This window comes from Tamandua tetradactyla, chromosome 6 (assembly GCF_023851605.1).
Source record: "Tamandua tetradactyla isolate mTamTet1 chromosome 6, mTamTet1.pri, whole genome shotgun sequence".
NCBI lineage: Eukaryota > Metazoa > Chordata > Mammalia > Pilosa > Myrmecophagidae > Tamandua > Tamandua tetradactyla.
The window spans coordinates 1,979,366-1,998,645 of NC_135332.1; the positions used below are offsets into that span (position 1 = coordinate 1,979,366).

The 19,280-nt window shown below is 47.7% G+C and overlaps 1 protein-coding gene across 3 annotated transcripts in view; it reads right to left on the minus strand.

Annotated features, from left to right (window-relative positions):
* The window catches only part of SHMT1 (serine hydroxymethyltransferase 1), a 29,320-nt gene that overhangs the window by 4,865 nt on the left and 5,175 nt on the right, over positions 1 to 19,280 (minus strand). For 2 of the 3 annotated variants that reach the window (XM_077163424.1, XM_077163426.1), the window contains 6 exons: positions 10,776 to 10,891; positions 10,287 to 10,447; positions 5,066 to 5,147; positions 4,398 to 4,610; positions 2,345 to 2,461; positions 989 to 1,111 (listed from right to left, as the gene is read on the minus strand). In XM_077163424.1, coding sequence (XP_077019539.1) covers positions 989 to 1,111; positions 2,345 to 2,461; positions 4,398 to 4,610; positions 5,066 to 5,147; positions 10,287 to 10,447; positions 10,776 to 10,891 — 812 coding nt within the window. The remainder of the gene's footprint in view (positions 1 to 988; positions 1,112 to 2,344; positions 2,462 to 4,397; positions 4,611 to 5,065; positions 5,148 to 10,286; positions 10,448 to 10,775; positions 10,892 to 19,280) is intronic. The other variant, XM_077163425.1, reaches the window with a different exon arrangement.

Sequence of the window (19,280 nt, forward strand, 5' to 3'; positions counted from 1 at the left end):
AGCCGCCACCATCACCGTCACCGATGGGCTCCTAACGTCTGTGTCAGGCATGTTCTCCACGTGCAGACGAAGTACCAGGGCAAGGGCAAGCCTGCACGTTTAAGAAGGTGGGAAGGACTTCTACCTCCAAGAGTGCCTAACTTTTTGCAACTCCAAGCCCATGACATCAGAATCCAGAGTCTTGGGCTTCACAGCTCCCAGGCATCGGGTGCACACCCGAGCTTGAGAAACGGTGGCCTATGTGACCCTGAAGGGTGGTGGATGAAGAAAAACCCAGAGGGTTGGTAAAGGAAACACCGAAGAGGCGCCTGTCCAGGACTCTGAGGAGGCCAGTGTCTGCCTGGGACCCACCATGCCCCCCCAACCTCGGCCAGCCCCGCGGCTCAGGAGCAGGAAGTCCAGCTGGCTGCAGAGTCGGCATAGGTCCTGAGCTGACAGGATGGCCCACACCCCTCCTCCTGGACCACCCCGCTGGGGCCTAGGTGGGTGGCAGAAGCGGCCGTTCCTCATGCTGGGTGAGTGGGCACCTCCAAAGTGACCTCTTCAGTGACCGCTGAGCAGTGAGGGAGGCCCCAGCTCCAGACACCTGCCTTAGTCATGGCAAATCAGTTTCACCACTTTTTGAATTAAGGCAAACACGGACACAGCAAGCAAACTCATGGCAGTGGGAGCCACTCAGGAGGCAGGTCTCTACCGGCGGCCCCGCCTGCAGAAGGGGTCCCGCTCCCGCTCCCGGCTTCCCGGGCAGGCAGCGGTGCTGCAGAGAAAGGCCAGAGCTGGGTCCATGTCTGAGCCTTGGCTCTGTCCCCAGTTGGCTCGTGCCACAGGTGCCTCGTGGTTCACAGACCCGCCACCTCCCCAACGGGCCGTCCTGGGGACCATGGCCTCAGGAGCTGGGCAATCAATGCCAGTTCCACCAGCATCACCTGACCGGCACTGTGCTGGAGGGGGAGGCTGCCCTGAGGTGTCCCGTGGCCGCCCCTGGCACCTGTCACTATCTTGTAGCCCAGCTGGGTCAGGGCCTGGGAGAGGGCCTGGCAGTTGGCCACCACCTGGTACTGGTAAGCTCTGAACTCCGGCGTCATGGCTTGCTTGAGGGCCACGGCGACACCTAGGGAGGAAGAGACGACATGTCAGCAAGTCAGGAGTGGACCGAGAGCCGGGGCCACCCCTGCCCACTTAAACTTGCGCTTTCCTGCTTCTGAGGGTCACTGGGCAGGGGGTGGGGGGAATGATACTCATTTTCCCAAATGATTTCTTTTTTAATCCTACAGTTACCTGGCTAAACTTCCAGGCCTTCACAGAAGCAGCCTTTTCTCTCTGAGCTAACTTTTTCCAGGCATGGCTTAGTGCTAATAAGATTGCCACCAGAGCGCTGTTCTTAATCAAGGGGAACCTGCAGCATTCCTCCATCCGGACAAGTGAACACGATTACTTGGGAGGTCTGTATGCCAGATTGTTGGGATTTTCCAGGTAAGGGCCAGATGAGGTACAGCCCCAGTCCAGGCAGGCATCTTGGGTTCAATTCCAAGTGCTACTTAGACCAGCTGTCAGCTCAAATCAAAGGAAAAGGGCTCGAAGGGTTAGAGACCCAAAAGCCCTCTCACCTGTGTGCTGAAGAACCTGGCTGCTGGGCTCATAGGTAAAAGGCAAGGCCTGGAAACATCCCTGTGCGCCCCCAGCTCCTCCCACCTGCAGAGGCCTGAAATCCCACCCCCTATCCCCAGGGAAGTTACATGCTAGCCCTGAGCTAGGCTTCATCACCTGCTTTCTTCCGAAGAGGCTCACATGACCCTGAGATGGTCACAGCCTTTTCTAAGCCGCTCATATGGACACAGAAGGACACTGTCCCCGAGCCTTCCTATGGCTGGGTGACCAGGGCATCAGGCTCAGGGCTAAGTGAGGGGCTCCCGCCCACCTGGGCCCCACCTCCACAGGTAAGTACCTGTCTGAAGGAGAAGCAGCCTGGTCTGACCCTCTTGCCCCTGGCAGGGCTTGAATGCTGCCCCACTATCAAGGCCTTCTTCTCTACTGTCAAGTTCCTTCCCTGTGACTGCTGAGGTCTCCAAAGCTATGGAATCCAGCACGGGCCAGGTGGAGCTGGGTGGCCACGCCCTCTGCTCTCCACTTGACACCAATCACGGCTTCTCCTCCTGCCTGAGCCCCAGGGAGACAGAGCCCTCTAGCTTCTTCCTTGCCTGGGAGTCCTGCCATACACTTTTGGGGGGCAGGCAAGATGGGACTTCAGGGCCACAGGGGGAGCAGTGGGGAGCACACCGTGGGGGCCGTGGCCGAGGGCACTCCCTGGAGGCTGCTGGGGCTCTCGCCGGCTTGGGGCACGTACCAGCGATGGCGTGGTTGTGGGGGCCCCCCTGCAGGCCCGGGAACACGGCCGAGTTGATGAGGGGCTCCAAGTTGTACAGACTCTCCTTGCCCGTCTTGACATCCACGCTGTGGACTCCTAGACAAAGAACTCCAGAATTAAAATGATGGGCTGACCCCTGCGCTTCCTGATTTGGACTCAACCCAAACTGGCCAGGACACCAATAAAGCAGAGGCCTCCAGGCCCCGCAGTGAGGAAAAGGCTGCGGAGCAGAGGGAGCCCTTCCCCTTGGCAGCAGGGCTGGAATGCTCAATTCCACCCTCTCGGCTGCGGCTCTCTAAGGAGAAATGAGAGGCTATCCCTTGGGCTTTATGCTAGTTTGAAAAGGTTTAAGTACCCTAGAAAAGCCATGTTTTAATCCTAATCAAACTTGTGGGAGTAACAGTTTCTTCTAATCCCTATTCAGTACTGTAGGTTGGAAGCTTTAATTAGCTTCCCTGCACAGAGATGTGACTCAATCAAATGTGGGTATTAAACTCGATTAGGTGGAGATGTGTCTCTACCCATTCCAGGTAGGTCTTGATTGGGTTTATTAGAATCCTTTAAAAACAGCTAGAGAACAGGAGAGAAAGCCATGAGATTCGGAGAGAGCAGAGTCCACCAGCCAGCAACTGTTGGAGAAGAAGGAGGAAAATGCTTCCCGGGGAGCTTCACGAGAGCAACAGGCCTGGAGATAAAGCCAGCAGACACCACCACGTTCGCTATGTGCCCTTACAGCTGAGAGAGACCCTGAACTTCATCGGCCTTCTTGAACCAGGGTATCTTTCTCTGGATGCCTTTGATGAGACATTTCTATAGACTTGTTTTTATTGGGGCATTTTCTCAGCCTTAGAACTGTAAACTTGCAACTTGTTAAATTGCCCTTTTTAAAAAGCCATTCTATTTCTGGTTATTGCATTCCAGCAGCTCGCAAACTAGAACAGGCTTCTTTCCCCTGGGGAAGTGCCCAGGATAGCAAGCAGTCTTGCAACAGGACAACTGTGACGGGGACAAAACCCTTCAGCCAGACACAGGAGAGAAGGTTCCTTTCTGAGAAAACATGTAGCTTAACAGTAACATCTCTGCGGAGCTTCCGTGAGCTGAGATGCCTTCCCGGCACTGTACACGGAATGCAGTAGTCTGGCCTCACGCCGCGGTCTGGGAGCCGGGGGCCTCTGCTTCGGCCCCCAGGCTGGAGGGCCAGCCTCGCGCCACCCCCACCCGGGGGCTCGGCCAGGCTCACTGGGCCCCGCCAGCCCCACCAACATCACGTCTAACGGGCCCGAGAGCACCTGGACATACGGGAAGAGCTCCCTGCCAGAGACACAGCAACGCAACTGACGAAGGTCCTCAGAGGGCGGGCAAGGAGCCGCAATGGCGCAGCAAGGACGCTGCTGGGGGAGAGAGGGGCCCTGCTGCCGGAGGGCCAGCCCACTTCTGGTTCCAGGTCAGTGTCAGGTCTCCCCATGGGCTGAACTTTGGCAGGACTATTCATGTGGCTTTCCCAGGTAGGGGCCCAGAGGGAGGACCTAGAGGTGGGCCCAGGGGGAGGGCCCCGGGCGTCCCATCTGGGGGAAAGGCCTCCTACAATTATGGAGTGGCACTGGGGTTCATATGTCTTGGGTGAGTCCCCTCCAAGAGCCCAGCAGCATGCCCGGCCACGGCAGGGTCACCCTGCTCCGCTGAGGTCTCCTGCCTCCACCTGGCCCTGCTGTGCCCCCCTGGGTGCTCTTCCTCTCAGACAACACCTGCCTGTTGCCGCGGGCACTCGCTGAGATGAAGAAGTGTGCCCAGCACCACACAAGACACGCCAGCTGCCCACGCCCTCCTCCAGGACGCAGGCACCAGGGGAATGATGAGGAGGGCGCAGGGCCCTTCCAGAGCCCTCCCTGCCCAGCCTGGACTTTGCCTTCCTAACGGGCTCTCCTGGGGACCCGGCATCCTCCAGGGATGCCAGGCCCGAGTAGTCCCAGCTGCCCAAACCCAGGGGGCCTGGAGAGACGCGGGGGCTCCCGTGGCCATGGGGGCCGCCCACCTCTCCGGTAGAAGATCATGCCAGCCCGGCAGCCGCGCAGGGTCTTGTGGGTGGTGGTGGACACCACGTCGCAGTACTCGAACGGGGAGGGGACCACGCCAGCCGCCACCAACCCACTGATGTGGGCCATGTCGGCCATGAGGTAGGCTCCACTGTCATCCGCGATCCTGCGCAAGCGCGCGTAGTCCAGGTTGCGGGAGTAGCAGCTGGTTCCTGGGGACGGAAGGGTGACATGGTCAGCTGGGGCTTCCAGGTGGCCGCGCTGGGGAAAGCCTGGAGGGGCGCCCCAAAACCTCGCGGGACGGAAGTGGAGCAGGGCCACTGAAGCCCCGCCCTGAGCTGGAGGCAGCGCGTGGGGGTGGGCTGGGCCCGGCACCACTTCCGCCCCACAGCTGGAATCAACCGTCCCAAAGGCCCCGCCAAGGACACCTCAGGCCCTATTCCACCCAGAGCAGACGTGGTTACGACGGGCAGCTGCCTTCAGCTGTCCTCTGTGCCTGGAAGTTAGAGTTCAGCTCCCCGCCGAAAGGAGAAAAATCTACTCAGACCCGCGAAGCTCAAGTATCCAAGAAAGAACCTCGGAATAAGCCACGACTTGGTGGGACACTAAAACATCTCGCGTACGACGCCGGGACTGCCCGCGGGGGGCTTTTGGCCCAGCTGCTCACCTGCAATAATGAGCTTCGGGTGGAAGAGGCGGGCGTTCTCCTCCAGCTGGTCGTAGTTGATGTAGCCGGTGTCAGGGTTCACCTGCAGATATGGGGCAGCAGCCTCGGCCTCAGTTTCCCTCCTCGAGCCCCACCGAGCCTCCCTTCCTACTAGAACCTCTGTCAGCACTTTGTTCCACCCCAAAGCTGTTTGCTCCACCCCACCAGAAAAACAGGGATGGCCCTAGAGAGGAGAGGAGGCCGAGGGCAGGCCAGCCTGGTGTGGGCCAGGAGCTTGTAGACCCCGGGCCTGCCCACGGGACTCGGTCTTGAGAGCAGAAGGAACAAGAATGAGAGACATCAACCACACACTGCCCGACACATACCAAATACAGTTAACTTCAGGAATGGGCAAAACGCCTGTTAACACACTTCAATCTCACAAATCAGTACAATAAGGCAAGAAAAAGAAACCAATGGCCTAAGGATTGGGAAAGGAGACAGAAAAAATTGACATTATTGACACAATGTGACCATGTACTTGGAAAACCCCAAAGGGTCTAGAGACAAGCAAACAGAATTAATAAGTGAATTTAGCAATGTCACTGGATACCAAGTCAAAAATCAAAGATATGCATATCAGCAACAAAAAAAATAGAAAATGAGAATAATACTACTATTACACTCGCATCAAAAGCCATAAAGCATCTGAGAAGGGGCATAACTCAGGGAAGATGTGTGAGAGGAGTCGGTGTGCACGCGTGTCAGGGCAGACTCGTCGCTGCAGGAAGAGAGGCAGGGCTGAGAAAGGGCGCGGCCGTCCGCCAGGCCCGACGGAGAGCAGCCTTTCCCCCCAGGGCAGCTGGGTCACTGGGAAGCCCCACCTCGCACCACTTACGAACTCAATTCCAGACGGCTGCGGGGCACAATGTGAGATGGAAGCCATTTAACTTTCTCTTTTGGTGAACACATTTTTTAATAAGTACAGTTTTTAAAAGTTATCTGAAAACATGAGCCCAGGATACAGACTGTGCAACAGGACTGCCTACAAAAATTCAGAAATGGATAGCACAATAATACCTGACTGTAGCAAAATAATGTAAGTACACTGAATGAAGCTGAATGTGAGAATGATAGAGGGCTGGGGGAGCATGTGAAAGTAGAAGGAAAGACAGATAATAAAGATCGAGATGGTACAGTCTAGGAATGCCTCGAGTGTACAATGATAGTGGCTGTGGTAGTTAGGTTCAGGTGTCAACTTGGCCAGGTGAAGGTGCCTAGTTCTGTTGCTGTGGACATGAGCCAATGGCATGTGAGCCTCATCCGTCGCTGATTACATCTGCAGTCGGCTAGGAGGCGTGCCTGCTGTAATGAACTATGTCTGATTTAATTGGCTGGATGCTTAAAGGAGAGAGCTCAATACAGCACAGCCCAAGCAGCTCAACATACTAAGGAAACTTATCCCGGCAAAGGATAGGTCAAGCCTACTTAAAATTAGGTCTAAGAGTCACCCCCAGAGAACCTCTTTTGTTGCTCAGATGTGGCCTCTCTCAGCCGACGCAGCAAGCAAACTCACTGCCCTACCCACTGCTACGTGGGACATGACTCCCAGGGGTGTAAACCTCCCTGGCAACATAGGACAGAAATCCTAGGGTGATCTGGGACCTGGCACCAAGGGTTTGAGAAAACCTTCTCAACCAAACAGGGGGAAGAGAGAAATGAGACAAAATAATGAGATGAAATCCCTTCGGTAGTACCTGAGATTTCAGAGTCGAGAGGTTATCCTGGAAGTTATTCTTACGCATTATAGAGACATCACCTTTTAAGTTTATGGCATATTAGGCTGGAGGGAACTGCCTGAAACTGTAGAGCTGTGTTCTGGTAGCCACGTTTCTTGAAGATGATTGTATAACGATACAGCTTTTACAATGTGACTGTGTGATTGTGAAAACCTTGTGTCTGATGCTCCTTTTATCTACCTTATTGACAGATGAGTAAAACATATGGATTAAAAATAAACAAATAGGGGAACAAATGTTAAAATAAATTTAATAGATTGAAATGCTAGCTATCAATGAAAGGGAGGGGTAAGGGGTATGGTATGTGTGCTGGTTTGAAATGATGTATGTTCCCTAGAAAAGCCATGTTTTAATCAAAATCCCATTTTGTAATGGCAGAATAATCCCTATTCAATACTGTAGGTTTGAAACTGTAATCAGATCATCTCCCTGGATGATGTGATTTGGTCAAGAGTGGTTGTTAAACTGGATTGGGTGACGACATGTCTCCACCCATTCAGGTGGGTCTTGATAAGTTCCCGGAGTCCTATAAAAGAGAATGAAGGCGATTCAGAGAGAGCAGAGAATGCTGCAGCACCATGAAGCAGAGAGTCCACGAGCCAGCGACTTTTGGAGGTGAAGAAGGAAAATGCCTCCCGGGGAGCTTCATGAAACTGGAAGCCAGGAGAGAAAGCTAGCAGATGACTCCGTATTCACCATGTGCCCTTCCAGCCTAGAGAGAAGCCCAGACTGTGTTCGCCGTGTGCCTTCTCACTTGAGAGAGAAACCCTGAACTTCATCAGCCTTCTTGAACCAAGGTATCTTTCCCTGGATGCCTTAGATTGGACATTTCTATAGACTTGTTTTAATTGGGACATTTTCTCAGCCTTAAAACTGTAAATGAGCAACTTATTAAATTCCCCTTTTTAAAAGCCATTCCGTTTCTGGTATATTGCATTCTGGCAGCTAGCAAACTAGAATAGTATGTATGAATTTTTTTCTGTTGTCTTTCTTTTTCTGAATTGATGCAAATGTTCTAAGAAATGGCCATGATGATGAATATACAACTATGTAATGATATTGTGAGTTTTGATTATATAACAAGAATGGAATGATCATATGGTAAGAATGTTTGTGTTTGTATGCAGTTATGTTTTAGAAATAAATTTTAAAAATTAAAGAGGCAGTAAAAAAAAATGGAGAATTAAATAATAGGTGGAATAAAGGTTAAAATAAATTCGATTATGGGCCATGGTGGCTCAGCAGGCAGAGTTCTCGCCTGCCATACCAGAGACTCAGGTTCGATTCCCGATGCCTGCCCCATGCAAAAAAAAATTATAATAAAATACTAGCGGTCAATGAGAGGGAGGGTTAAGGGGTATGGTAGGCTGAGATTTTTGTTTTTTTTTTTTTTAATTTTTTATTTCTTTGGCTGGAGAGATGCAAATGTTCCAAAAAATGATCATGGTGATGAATATGCAACTATGTGATGATATTGTAAATTACTGACTATATACGTAGAACAGAATGATCATAAAAAAAGTATGTTTGCTTACAATAAAAATATTAAAAAAAAAAAAAAAAAGCCCAGGGAAAGTAAAAAAGAATTACTACGGGAAGAACGTTGGGTCGGAGCATGGGGAACCCTGGGGGGAGGCACAGGAGCCCTGCCCCCTCTTATACCCCTACTTGGTCCCACCAGAAACCCCTGGGCTGTCCGGGAAAAAGTCTGGGCTTGGCAGTCACCCTTCCTGACAAAGACATTTCCACCTCAACCCAGTGCCGAGCCTGAGTCGTGGGGAACTGAGGCAGCACCTGGAAAGGGGGGTTGGGAGACTATTTGTGGTTTGGTTCTGTTTCAAGGGTGTGGTTCTTTCTCAGTTATCTGAGCTCAGGGAAGACGTTATCTTGATCAAATACAAACATTTGACCCATAGTAAACCAACAAAAAGATCCAGTCTAAAAAAATTTTTCAAAGCATAATTACCCCCCAAAATCTATTGTTCTCTCCTTCCACATTTTGCTTTTTAACCTTTTTGAATTTTTTTTTTTGCATGGGCAGGCACCGGGAGTCGAACTCTGGTCTCTGGCAGGACAGGTGAGAACTCTGCCTGCTGAGCCACTGTGGCCTGCCCTGCTTTTTAGCCTTTTTTAAAAAATTTGTTTTCTTTTTTAAACCCTCAAAATTTGATGATCAGGTGCTCCTAGAACTCACAAGCCCCTTCTCGCGCCCTGAGCCCCTGCTGCTCCGGGGACCTGCAGCAGGAGGGGAGGGGGCAGGAGACGGAAACAAAGGCCACAGTCCAGGCCCTGGGTGGGTGCCAGTGGGAAGGGGGTGGCTGGGGAGGCCCCACCCTTGGCGCACAAGGGACCCCCATCCTGGGCAGCTCCACAGCTGCTGCCGGGCGGACTCCCCACGCCTCCTGCTGCTCAGACCGAGCAGGCCCCAGGCATCCCCTGTGCCCTAGAGCTCCCCAAGGGCCAGGATGCAGCTGAGAAAAAGTGGGAGTGGGTCCCCAACTTCACCCACCTGGCTGTGCCCTGCACAGAGCACTTGAGAGATGGGGGCGACTGGGAGCTGGGGCAGGGGGGACTCCCGGGTACCCGGGAGGGGTTCTTCAGAGGCAGAGGACGCTGCGGAAAAGGTGGGAGCTGCCATGGCCTCCTCTGAGGTTTGTCCAAACCGGCTGACAGTGACCCTCATGCCACACTCCTTCAGACAGACAGACACCGCACAAACCGGCTTGCGTATTCCAAAGACCAAGCGTTTCGGTGCTACTGGTACATGTTTCAAAACCCACCTTCAAAATGAGCTTTGGCCAGAAGGGGGCTCTGGGAGTGGAAGCCGCTAGGCCTTCCGTGAGAAGAAATGTAATACCACATACACAGAAAACGTACGCGCGCAATCAGCAGACTGAGACAGACGCTGAATAAACACCAAGCAACTGCTGTGCTCGATCAAAGACAAGGAAATACCACGCGAACCCTCGTCTGAGTTCCTCCTGAGAATCTCCTCCTCCAGCGCTGGCTTGGTAGCTTAGCTCTGGCCTCCTGGAAGCAGGGGCTGGCTGTACCTCGGCTGTGGGGGGCTGTGCTGGCATGGAGCCAGGGAGACTGGGGGCCCGCAGGGGTCCCAGGCAGGGCTGTGGCTGGGTGAGGGCCTGCGGTGGCAGTGGCTCCTGCTGGCCCCGTAATTCTGGAGCAGCTGCCACCCCACTGTGGGGGTCCCGTCCTCCACACCGACTCCCAGAGCATCGGCGCTGCCCCTCTACCTCTCCATCCCAGATGCCCACCACACTGCCCTGACTGCCTGGGACGCCACACCACCAGCCCCAGGGAGGCTCCCCTCTTAGGACATGGAAATGAAAACCTCCTCTGTCGCCAGGGAAACAGAACTACTCCTGGAGGTACAGACAAGTCCTAGAGAAAATGCTCTGCAGAGCTACGAGGCCCCTGACTCCTACCTTATAGGGCATAGACTCAAAAAAGATAGACGTGGCAGAGATCCTCTTCTTGTCGGTCATGAACCCGTGGGTCAGGTGGCCCCCGTCGGGCAGGTCCAGGCCCATGATGCGTCCATGGGGTTCGACCAGGGCAGTGTACACTGCAAAGTTGGCAGGGGAGCCTGAAACCAGGGTGGGGGGCCCGAGGAGACACCATTATCTCTGCCTGCGAGGTACCAAGCAGCACCTCGAAGGCTCGGCCGCTAGACATTCACCCAGGGGCAGCCGAGAACTCCTGGGAGGCTGCCCTGCCCCATCCCTGCGAAGGCGGGAGGAGGGGAGGTGGGCAGAAAGCACGGCCACGACACCTGCGGGCAGCAGAAAGAGCCGTTCACAACCCACGGGGCCAGCCCAGGTCTGCTCTGGTTTCTGGCCCACCTTCTTCGGCCTGTCCCTCCCGCGCTGTGTGGACGCCGCCCCGGTGGGGCCTGGCACGGGCATGGTGGTTACCTGAGTAGGGCTGCACGTTGACGCCCCAGCGCTGGGGGTCGAGACCGTAGGCCTGCAGCGCCCGCCTCTGACACAGCACCTCCAGCTCGTCGATGAACTGGGTGCCGCCGTAATACCTGTGCAGGGAAAGCCGAGACTCAGACCCACGCCGCCCTGGAGCTGAGCCTAGTACAGAGGCCAGAGGAGCCTCGGAGGGACCCAAGGGCAACAGGAAGGGAGGCAACGACAACAGCCAGTCACCAGGGCTCCAGAGCCCAGAGCAGGCCGGGCTCGGACGCGCCGCGGGTTTGGTTCCGCTGAAGTGGGTCACACGGATGTTTAGGAAGGGTGCCCATGAAAGGGAGGCTCTACCAAGCGTGCAACGGCACTGCATCAGGGAACCGGCGAGCACACCTTACTTAGAGTGCGGCACGGAGGGGCCCAGCTGGGCCGGGGGCGGAACACTCGCCGGCCAGGCGGGAGACCTGGAGGCCATTCCCGGCCCGCGCCTGACAAGAAGACAGCCTGCGGCACAGAGACGCGAGGCGGGCACCTGCCACCAGAAAACCGGTGCCAAGGGACTGGCTCGACGTAGGGCTGCCACAAACCTGCAGCTTGAAGAAAACGCAGTATCTGCGAACTGAGAGAAAGTGAGGCGCGCCTGTACCTCACCCTCCCACCGGCGCTGGCCCCGGGGCAGGAGCCAGTCCCCCTCGCCCAGAGGAGAGGCAGCCCCACTGGACGCTGCCCTGGGGCACATTGTGAGGCAAATCACACCCAAGAAAGAGCTGTTTTATTCAAAAATAAACTCCAGAACCTGGTGTTTCAGATTTTTGTGAAGTCATTAATGCTAGATCAATACTGTTCTGAAATATTAATTTTGATCACTAATATTCTAAAGTAAATTCACATTATTAAAAAAAATACGATAATAAAGGATAAAAACCACAGGACTGTATAACAAACACAGTGAACCCTGATGTAAACCATGGACTACAGTTAACAATACAATTATTAAAATGTTCTTTCATCAATTGTAACAAATGTACCCTATTAATGCAAGGTATTACTAATGGGGAGGTATATGAGAACTCTGTATTTTGTGTATGGTTTTTCTATGAACCTACAACTTCTCTCAATTTTTTTTTAAAAGGACAATCACCTTAAAAGAGTTCTTTAAAATGAATATATAGGGATTGAGAAAGCCTCTTGACCACAAGGGGGAATAGAAATGAGACAAAATAAAGTCTCAGCGGCTGAGAGATTTCAAACAGAATCAAAAGCTTAGCCTGGAGGTTATTCTCATGTATTATATAAATATCCCTTTTTAGTTTATGGTGTATTGGAATGGCTGGGGGAAGTACCTGAAAATGTCGAGCTGTGTTCCAGTAGCCTCGATTCTTGAAGATGTGACGGTGTGATTGTGAAAACCTTGTGTCTCATACCCCTTTTATACAGGGTATGGACAGAAGAGTAAGAATATATGGATAAAATAAATAATAGGGGGTATAAGGGGTAAAATACATTGGGTAGATGGAAATACTAGCAGTCAGTGAGAAGCAGGGGTAAGGGGTATGGGACGTATGAGTTTTTCTTTTTTTGTTCTATTTCTTTTTCTGGAGTGATACAAACGTTCTAGGAAAATGATCATGGTGATGAATACACCACCATGTGATGATATTGTGAGCCACTGAGTGTATACCATGTATGGACTGTAGGTGTGTGAAGATTTGTCAATAAAAGCATTTTTCAAAAAAAAAGAATATATAATAGAATTTCTATACTTCTAAATATTTTGGGTTTTTCTTGGCTGGATTCTTTTATTTACTTTAGGATTTTGCATCTAAACTCACAAAACACTCGTCTGTAACTCTACTTTCTTGTAACATCTTGTTCAGGTTTTGGTATTAAGGTTATATTGGCCTTGTAAAACTATAGAAAAATTCCATATTCATTTTCTCTGAAAAAGTTTATAAAAGCTTGGTCTTATTTTTCTGTAAAACATCTGGAATAACTATCCTGTAGCCACCTGCTCCTAGAGTTTTCTTTCTGGGCAAGTTTCTTTTTATTTATATATATATATATATATATTTTTTTTTAAGCAAACAACATATAAAAATGAACATTCTTACCACATGATCATCCCATTCTTGGTATATATTCAATAACTCACAATATCATCACATAGTTGTATATTCATCACCATGATAATTTCTTAGAACATCTGTATCAATTCAGAAAAAGAAATAAAAAGAAAAAAGAAAAAAACTCATACATACCATACCCCTCACCCCTCCTTCTCATTGACTGCTAGTATTTCCATCTACCCAATATATTTTAGCCTTTGTTTCCCCTATTTTTTTCTATACCCCTTATAACTCCCTTTCATTGCTCACTAGCATTTCAATCTAATAAATTTATTTTAACATTTGTTCCCCCATTATTTATTTATTTTTAATCCATATGTTCTACTCATCTGTCCATACTGTAGATAAAAGGAGCATCAGACACAAGGTTTTCACAATCACACAGTCACACTGTGAAAACTATATCATTATTCAATCATCCTCAAGAAACATGGCTACTGGAACACAGCTCTACATTTTCAGGCAGTTCCCTCCAGCCTCTCCATTACATCTTGAATAACAAGGTGATATCTATTTAATGTGTAAGAACAACCTCCAGGATAACCTCTCGACTCTGTTTGGAATCTCTCAGCTACTGACACTTTATTTTGTCTCATTTCACTCTTCCCCCTTTCGGTCTAGAAGGTTTTCTGAATCCATTGGTGCTGAGTCTCAGCTCATTCTAGGATTTCTGTCCACGTTGCAGGAAGGTCCACACCCCTGGGAGTCATGTCCCACGTAGACAGGGGGAGGGCAGTGAGATTGCTTGTTGTGTTCTGGGCATGTTTCTCAATACCACTCGGGCATTTGTGGATGACTTTATCTCAGGTAGATGAAGCTCACTCTGCCTCTGGCATGACCTTGTTTCATGGGTTTAGACTGACAGCCTGGATGTTCACAGCCCATCACACCAGTAGTTCCTGGATTCTAATTAGTATTTTTTTTTCTTTTTCACAAATCTTCACACAGAGTCCATACATGGTGCACAATCAGTGGCTCACAACATCATCATAGTTGTGTATTTATCACCATGATCATTTTTAGAACATCTGTATCACTCAAGAAATAAAAAGAAAAACTCAAACATACTATACCCCTTACCCTTTCCTCTCATTGACCCACAGTATTTCAATCTACCCAATTTATTTTACCCCTTATGCCCCCTGTATTTTATTTATTTTTTATCCATAATTTTTTACTCATCTGTCCATACCCTGGACAAAGGAGCATCAGACACAAGGTTTTCACAATCACACAGTCATATTGTAAAAGCTGTATCGTTATACAATCATCTTCAAGAATCAAGGTGACTGGAACACAGCCCAACAGTTTCAGGTACTTTCCTCCAAACACCCCAATAAGAGGTTGTCTGGGGGTAACTCTTAGGCATAATTTTAAGTGGGCTTAGCCTATCCTTTACAGGAATAAGTTTCATAGGGGTGAACCCCAAGATCAAGGGCTCAGTCAGTTGATATGGTTGTCTCTAATTAGTTTTCAGGGAGAGTTCTGTTTCAGATAAGTGATTAAAATCACAGATCGAGCCTTAAAATCAAGGGGGTGGGCAGAGTAACTCGAATAATGAATAAAAAAGTATTTGTATTGAACAGACACCTCTCAGAAGAGGAAATACGGATGGCCAAGAGGCACATGAAGAGATGCTCAATGTCCCTGGCCATTAGAGAAATGCAAATCAAAACCACAATGAGATATCATCTCACACCCACCAGAATGGCCATTATCAACAAAACAGAAAATGACAAGTGCTGGAGAGGATGCGGAGAAAGAGGCACACTTATCCACTGTTGGTGGGAATGTCAAAGGGTGCAACCACTGTGGAAGGCAGTTTGGCGGTTCCTCAAAAAGCTGAATATAGAATTGCCATACGACCCAGCAATACCATTGCTAGGTATCTACTCAAAGGACTTAAGGGCAAAGACACAAACGGACATTTGCACACCAATGTTTATAGCAGCATTATTTACAATTGCAAAGAGATGGAAACAGCCGAAATCTCCATCAACAGAAGAGTGGCTAAACAAACTGTGGTATATACATACGATGGAATATTATGCAGCTTTAAGACAAGATAAACTTATGAACCATGTAATAACATGGATGGACCTAGAGAATATTATGCTGAGTGAATCCAGCCAAAAACTAAAGGACAAATACTGTATGGTCCCACTGATGTGAACCGACATTCAAGAATAAACTTGGACTATGTCATTGGTAACAGAGTCCAGTAGGAGGTAGAAACAGGGTAAGATAATGGGTAATTGGAGCTGAAGGGATACAGACTGTGCAACAGGACTAGATACAAAAACTCAAAAATGGGCAGCACAATAATACCTAATTGTAAAGTAATCATGCTAAAACACTGAATGAAGCTGCATCTGAGCTATAGGTTTTTGTTTTGTTTTGTTTTGATTTTACTATTATTACTTTTATTTTTTTCTCTATATTAACATTCTATATCTTTTTCGGTTATGTTGCTAGTTCTTCTAAACCAATGCAAATGTACTAAGAAATGATGATCATGCATCTATGTGATGATGTTAAGAATTAATGATTGCATGTGTAGAATGGTATGATCTCTAAATGTTGGGTTAATTTCTTTTTTTCCGTTAATTAAAAAAAAAAAAAAAAGAGAAGGGATAATTGGAGATGAAGGGATACAGACTGTACAACGGGACTGGATATAAAAACTCAGAAATGGACAGCACAATACTACCCAATTGTAATGCAATTATGTTAAAACACTGAATGAAGCTGCATGTGAGGTATAGGTTTTTTGTTTTTGCTTTTTTTGTTTTTTTTTCTTTCTATTATTGTTTTAATTCTTATTCTGTTGTCTTTTTATTTCTTTTTCTAAATCGATGCAAATGTACTAAGAAATGATGAATATGCAACTATGTGATGTTATTAAGAATTACTGATTGTACATATAGATTGGAATGATTTCTAATTGTTTTGTTAATTCTTTTTTTAATTAATAAAAAAATATATATATTAAAAAAAAAAAAAAAAAAGTATTTGTAAAGTCCCCTAGGGGGAATGGCAAAGAAAGGGGGAAAATTCAACTACCCCAAGTAGAGAATTCTTGATATTCTCACAAGCAGTGGGGACAACCAAAGCAATAGGCTGGGCCCCCAATCTTGGGGTTTGTTCATATGAAACTTAACCCTGCAAAGGATAGGCTAAGCCTACTTAAAATTAGACCTAAGAGTCACCCCCAAGAGAGCCTCTTTTGTCGCTCAGATGTGGCCTCTCTCTCTCTCAGCCAACATGACAAGCAAACTCACTGCCCTCCCCCTCTCTACGTGGGACATGACTCCCAGGGGTGTGGACCTTCCTGGCAACGTGGGTCAGAAATCCTAAAATGAGCTGGGACTCAGCATCAAGGGATTGAGAAAACCTTCTCAACCATAAGAGAAGAGACTGAAATGAGACAAAATAAAGTGTCAATGGCTGAGAGATTCCAAACAGAGTCGAGAGGTTATCCTGGAAGTTATTCTTATGCATTAAATAGATAACACCTTGTAGTTAAGATGTAATGGAGAGGCTGGAGGGAACTGCCTGAAAATGTAGAGCTGTGTTCCAGTAGCCATGTTTCTTGAAGATGATTGTATAATGATATAGTTTTCACAATGTGATTGTGTGATTGTGAAAACCTTGTGTCTGATGCTCCTTTTATCCATGTTATCGACAGACGAGTAAAACATATGGATTAAAAATAAATAAATAATGGGGGAACAAATGTTAAAATAAATTTAGATTGAAATGCTAGTAATCAATGAAAGGGAGGGATAAGGGGTATGGTATGTATGAAATTTTTTCTGCTTTTTATTTCTTTTTCTGAATTGATGCAAATGTTCTAAGAAATGATCATGATGATGAATATACAACTATGTAATGATATTGTGAATTACTGATTATATATGTAGAACGGAATGCTCATATGTTTAAGAATGTCTGTGTCTGTTGTTATATTTCTTAAAAATCCAGGGGGTCGGTTCGCTAGGTGACTTGAAAGCCCCTTCCAGCCTCTGTGAGCACAGCAGGTAGGACCCCCACCAGGGGCCTCTGCAGGGGACAGAATTCAGACCATCAGGGCTTGTCTCACAGAGGAGGACTTAGGGTTGCATGGTGACTTAGGGTTCCTTGTTGCCCCCCAGATGGCTAGGAGTGCTCCCTGGACCCTGAGTCATCGTGTTGTGTGGTTATTTGTAATAGGCGGTATTTCTTCCAGAAATAAGTGGCAAATGAACAGTGATTGTCCTTAAATACATTAACAAAACCATTCTTTGAAATTTAAAACAAAACAACAATAAAATAAAACCTCCCAAGAAAGAAAAGCCCAGATGGCTTCACTGGTGTGAATTCTACCAAACATTTAAAGAAGAATTAACACCAATCCTTCTCAAACTCTTCGGAAAAACAGGAGAAGGAACACTCATTCTGAGACCAAAGCCAGAAAAAGGTACTTCAAGAAAAGAAAACTACAGGCCAACATCCCTTATGAACAGAGATGCAAAGATCCTCAGCAAATCCCCACCAACCGAACCCACCAGCACACAAAACGGTCGCACAACATCATCAAGCGGGTTTATCCCTGGAATGCAAGGGTGGCTCCAAGGATTAAGGGATAAGACAATCAATCAATGTACTAAACCACATTAATAGGATAAAAGGGAAAAAAACATGATCACCCCAACTGATGCAGAAGAAGCATTGACAAAACCCAATAACTTCTCTTGATAAAAACACTCAGAAAACTAAGAACAGAAGGAGACTTGCTTCAAATGATAAAGGGCATTAAAGAAAAAACTACAGCTGACATCATACTCAGTAATGAAAGACTGGCTGGAAAACACACAAATTTACAGAGATTAAGCAACACTCTTAATAAGTTGGCCAAAGAAGAAATTGCAAGAGAAATCAGTAAACATCTTGAGATGAAGGAAAACAAGAATACAACATAACAAAACTTATAGGATAAGCTGAACTTCATCAGAATTAAACATTTTTGTGCATCAAAGGACATTGTGAATAAAGTGAAAAGATAACCTACAGGATGGGAGGAAGTATTTGTAAACTATATATCTTGTAAGAGTTTAATATCCAGAATATATAAAGTACTCCTCCAGCTAAACAATAAAATGACAAACAATCCAACTATTCTTAGCAAAGGACCAGAATAGACATTTCTACAAAAAAGATACACAAAAAGCCAATAGCACATGAACAGATGCTCAACATCATTGGTCATCAGGGAAATGCAAATCAGAACCACAACGAGATACCACTTCAACCCCACCAGGATGGCTGTTAAAAATACAGAAAAATAACAATGGTTGGTGAGAATGCAGAAAAACAGGAACCCCATGCATTGCTGGTAGGAACATAAAATGGTTCAGTCACTATGGGACACAGTTACACTGTTTCCAAAAAGCTAAGCTTAGAACTGCCATATGACCCAGCAATTCCATTCCTACAGGTATATCCAAAACAATCGGCAGCAGGGACTCAGCTGTGCTCCAGCAGCGTTGCTCACAATAACCAAAAGGTAGGAAGAAGCCAAGTGTCTATCCACAGATGAATGGGTGAACAAAATGTGGCCTCTCCAGACAATGGAACATTATTCCACTGTAAAAAGGAATGGTATGCTGAAACATGGGACAACATGGATGAACTCTGAAGGCGTCATGTTGAGTGAAATAAACCTGACAGAAAAGGACAAATATTGTATGATTCCACTTATATGAAAAAATCTAGAATAAGCAAATTCATAGAGATGGGAAGTAGATTAGAGGTCATCAGGGGCCAGAAGAGGTGGGGGGTGGGAAATGCGGAGTTCTTGCTTATTAATGGGTCCAGAGATTCTGTTTGGGATTATGAAAAATTTTGGAAATAGTAGTGATGGCTGCACAACTTGATTTAAGCCACTGAATTGTACATTTAGAAATGGTTAAATGGTAAATTTAAGTCATGCATGTTTTATCATGTTAAAAAAAGTTATTCACAGTAGGAGAAAGCCAATTCTTTCAACTTGATTCTCTTTCAGAGAGCTCTGGTGTGTGCGTGTGTGTCTCAGCTGGCTATTTGTACTCCTTTGGGACACAAATATACAAATTTGCAAAAAGCATACTTTATGTTCTATAATTTACATTCATTTTTAATGATGGCTGAGAAAAAAATGAGTACAACTAATCATCATTCTCAGCATCAAAGAGTTAACTGAAATGGCAGCAGATGTAAATCCAACGTTTATAATAGGGAAACTGTGTCTGGTACCACGGATTCATTTTTCCTTTCCTGGCTGTTTCTGATGTCTAGTCGATTCCCGGGTCCTTCTCCAGGTGGAGGTGGCAGCAACAGCCCAGCCCAGGGCTCCTGGGGC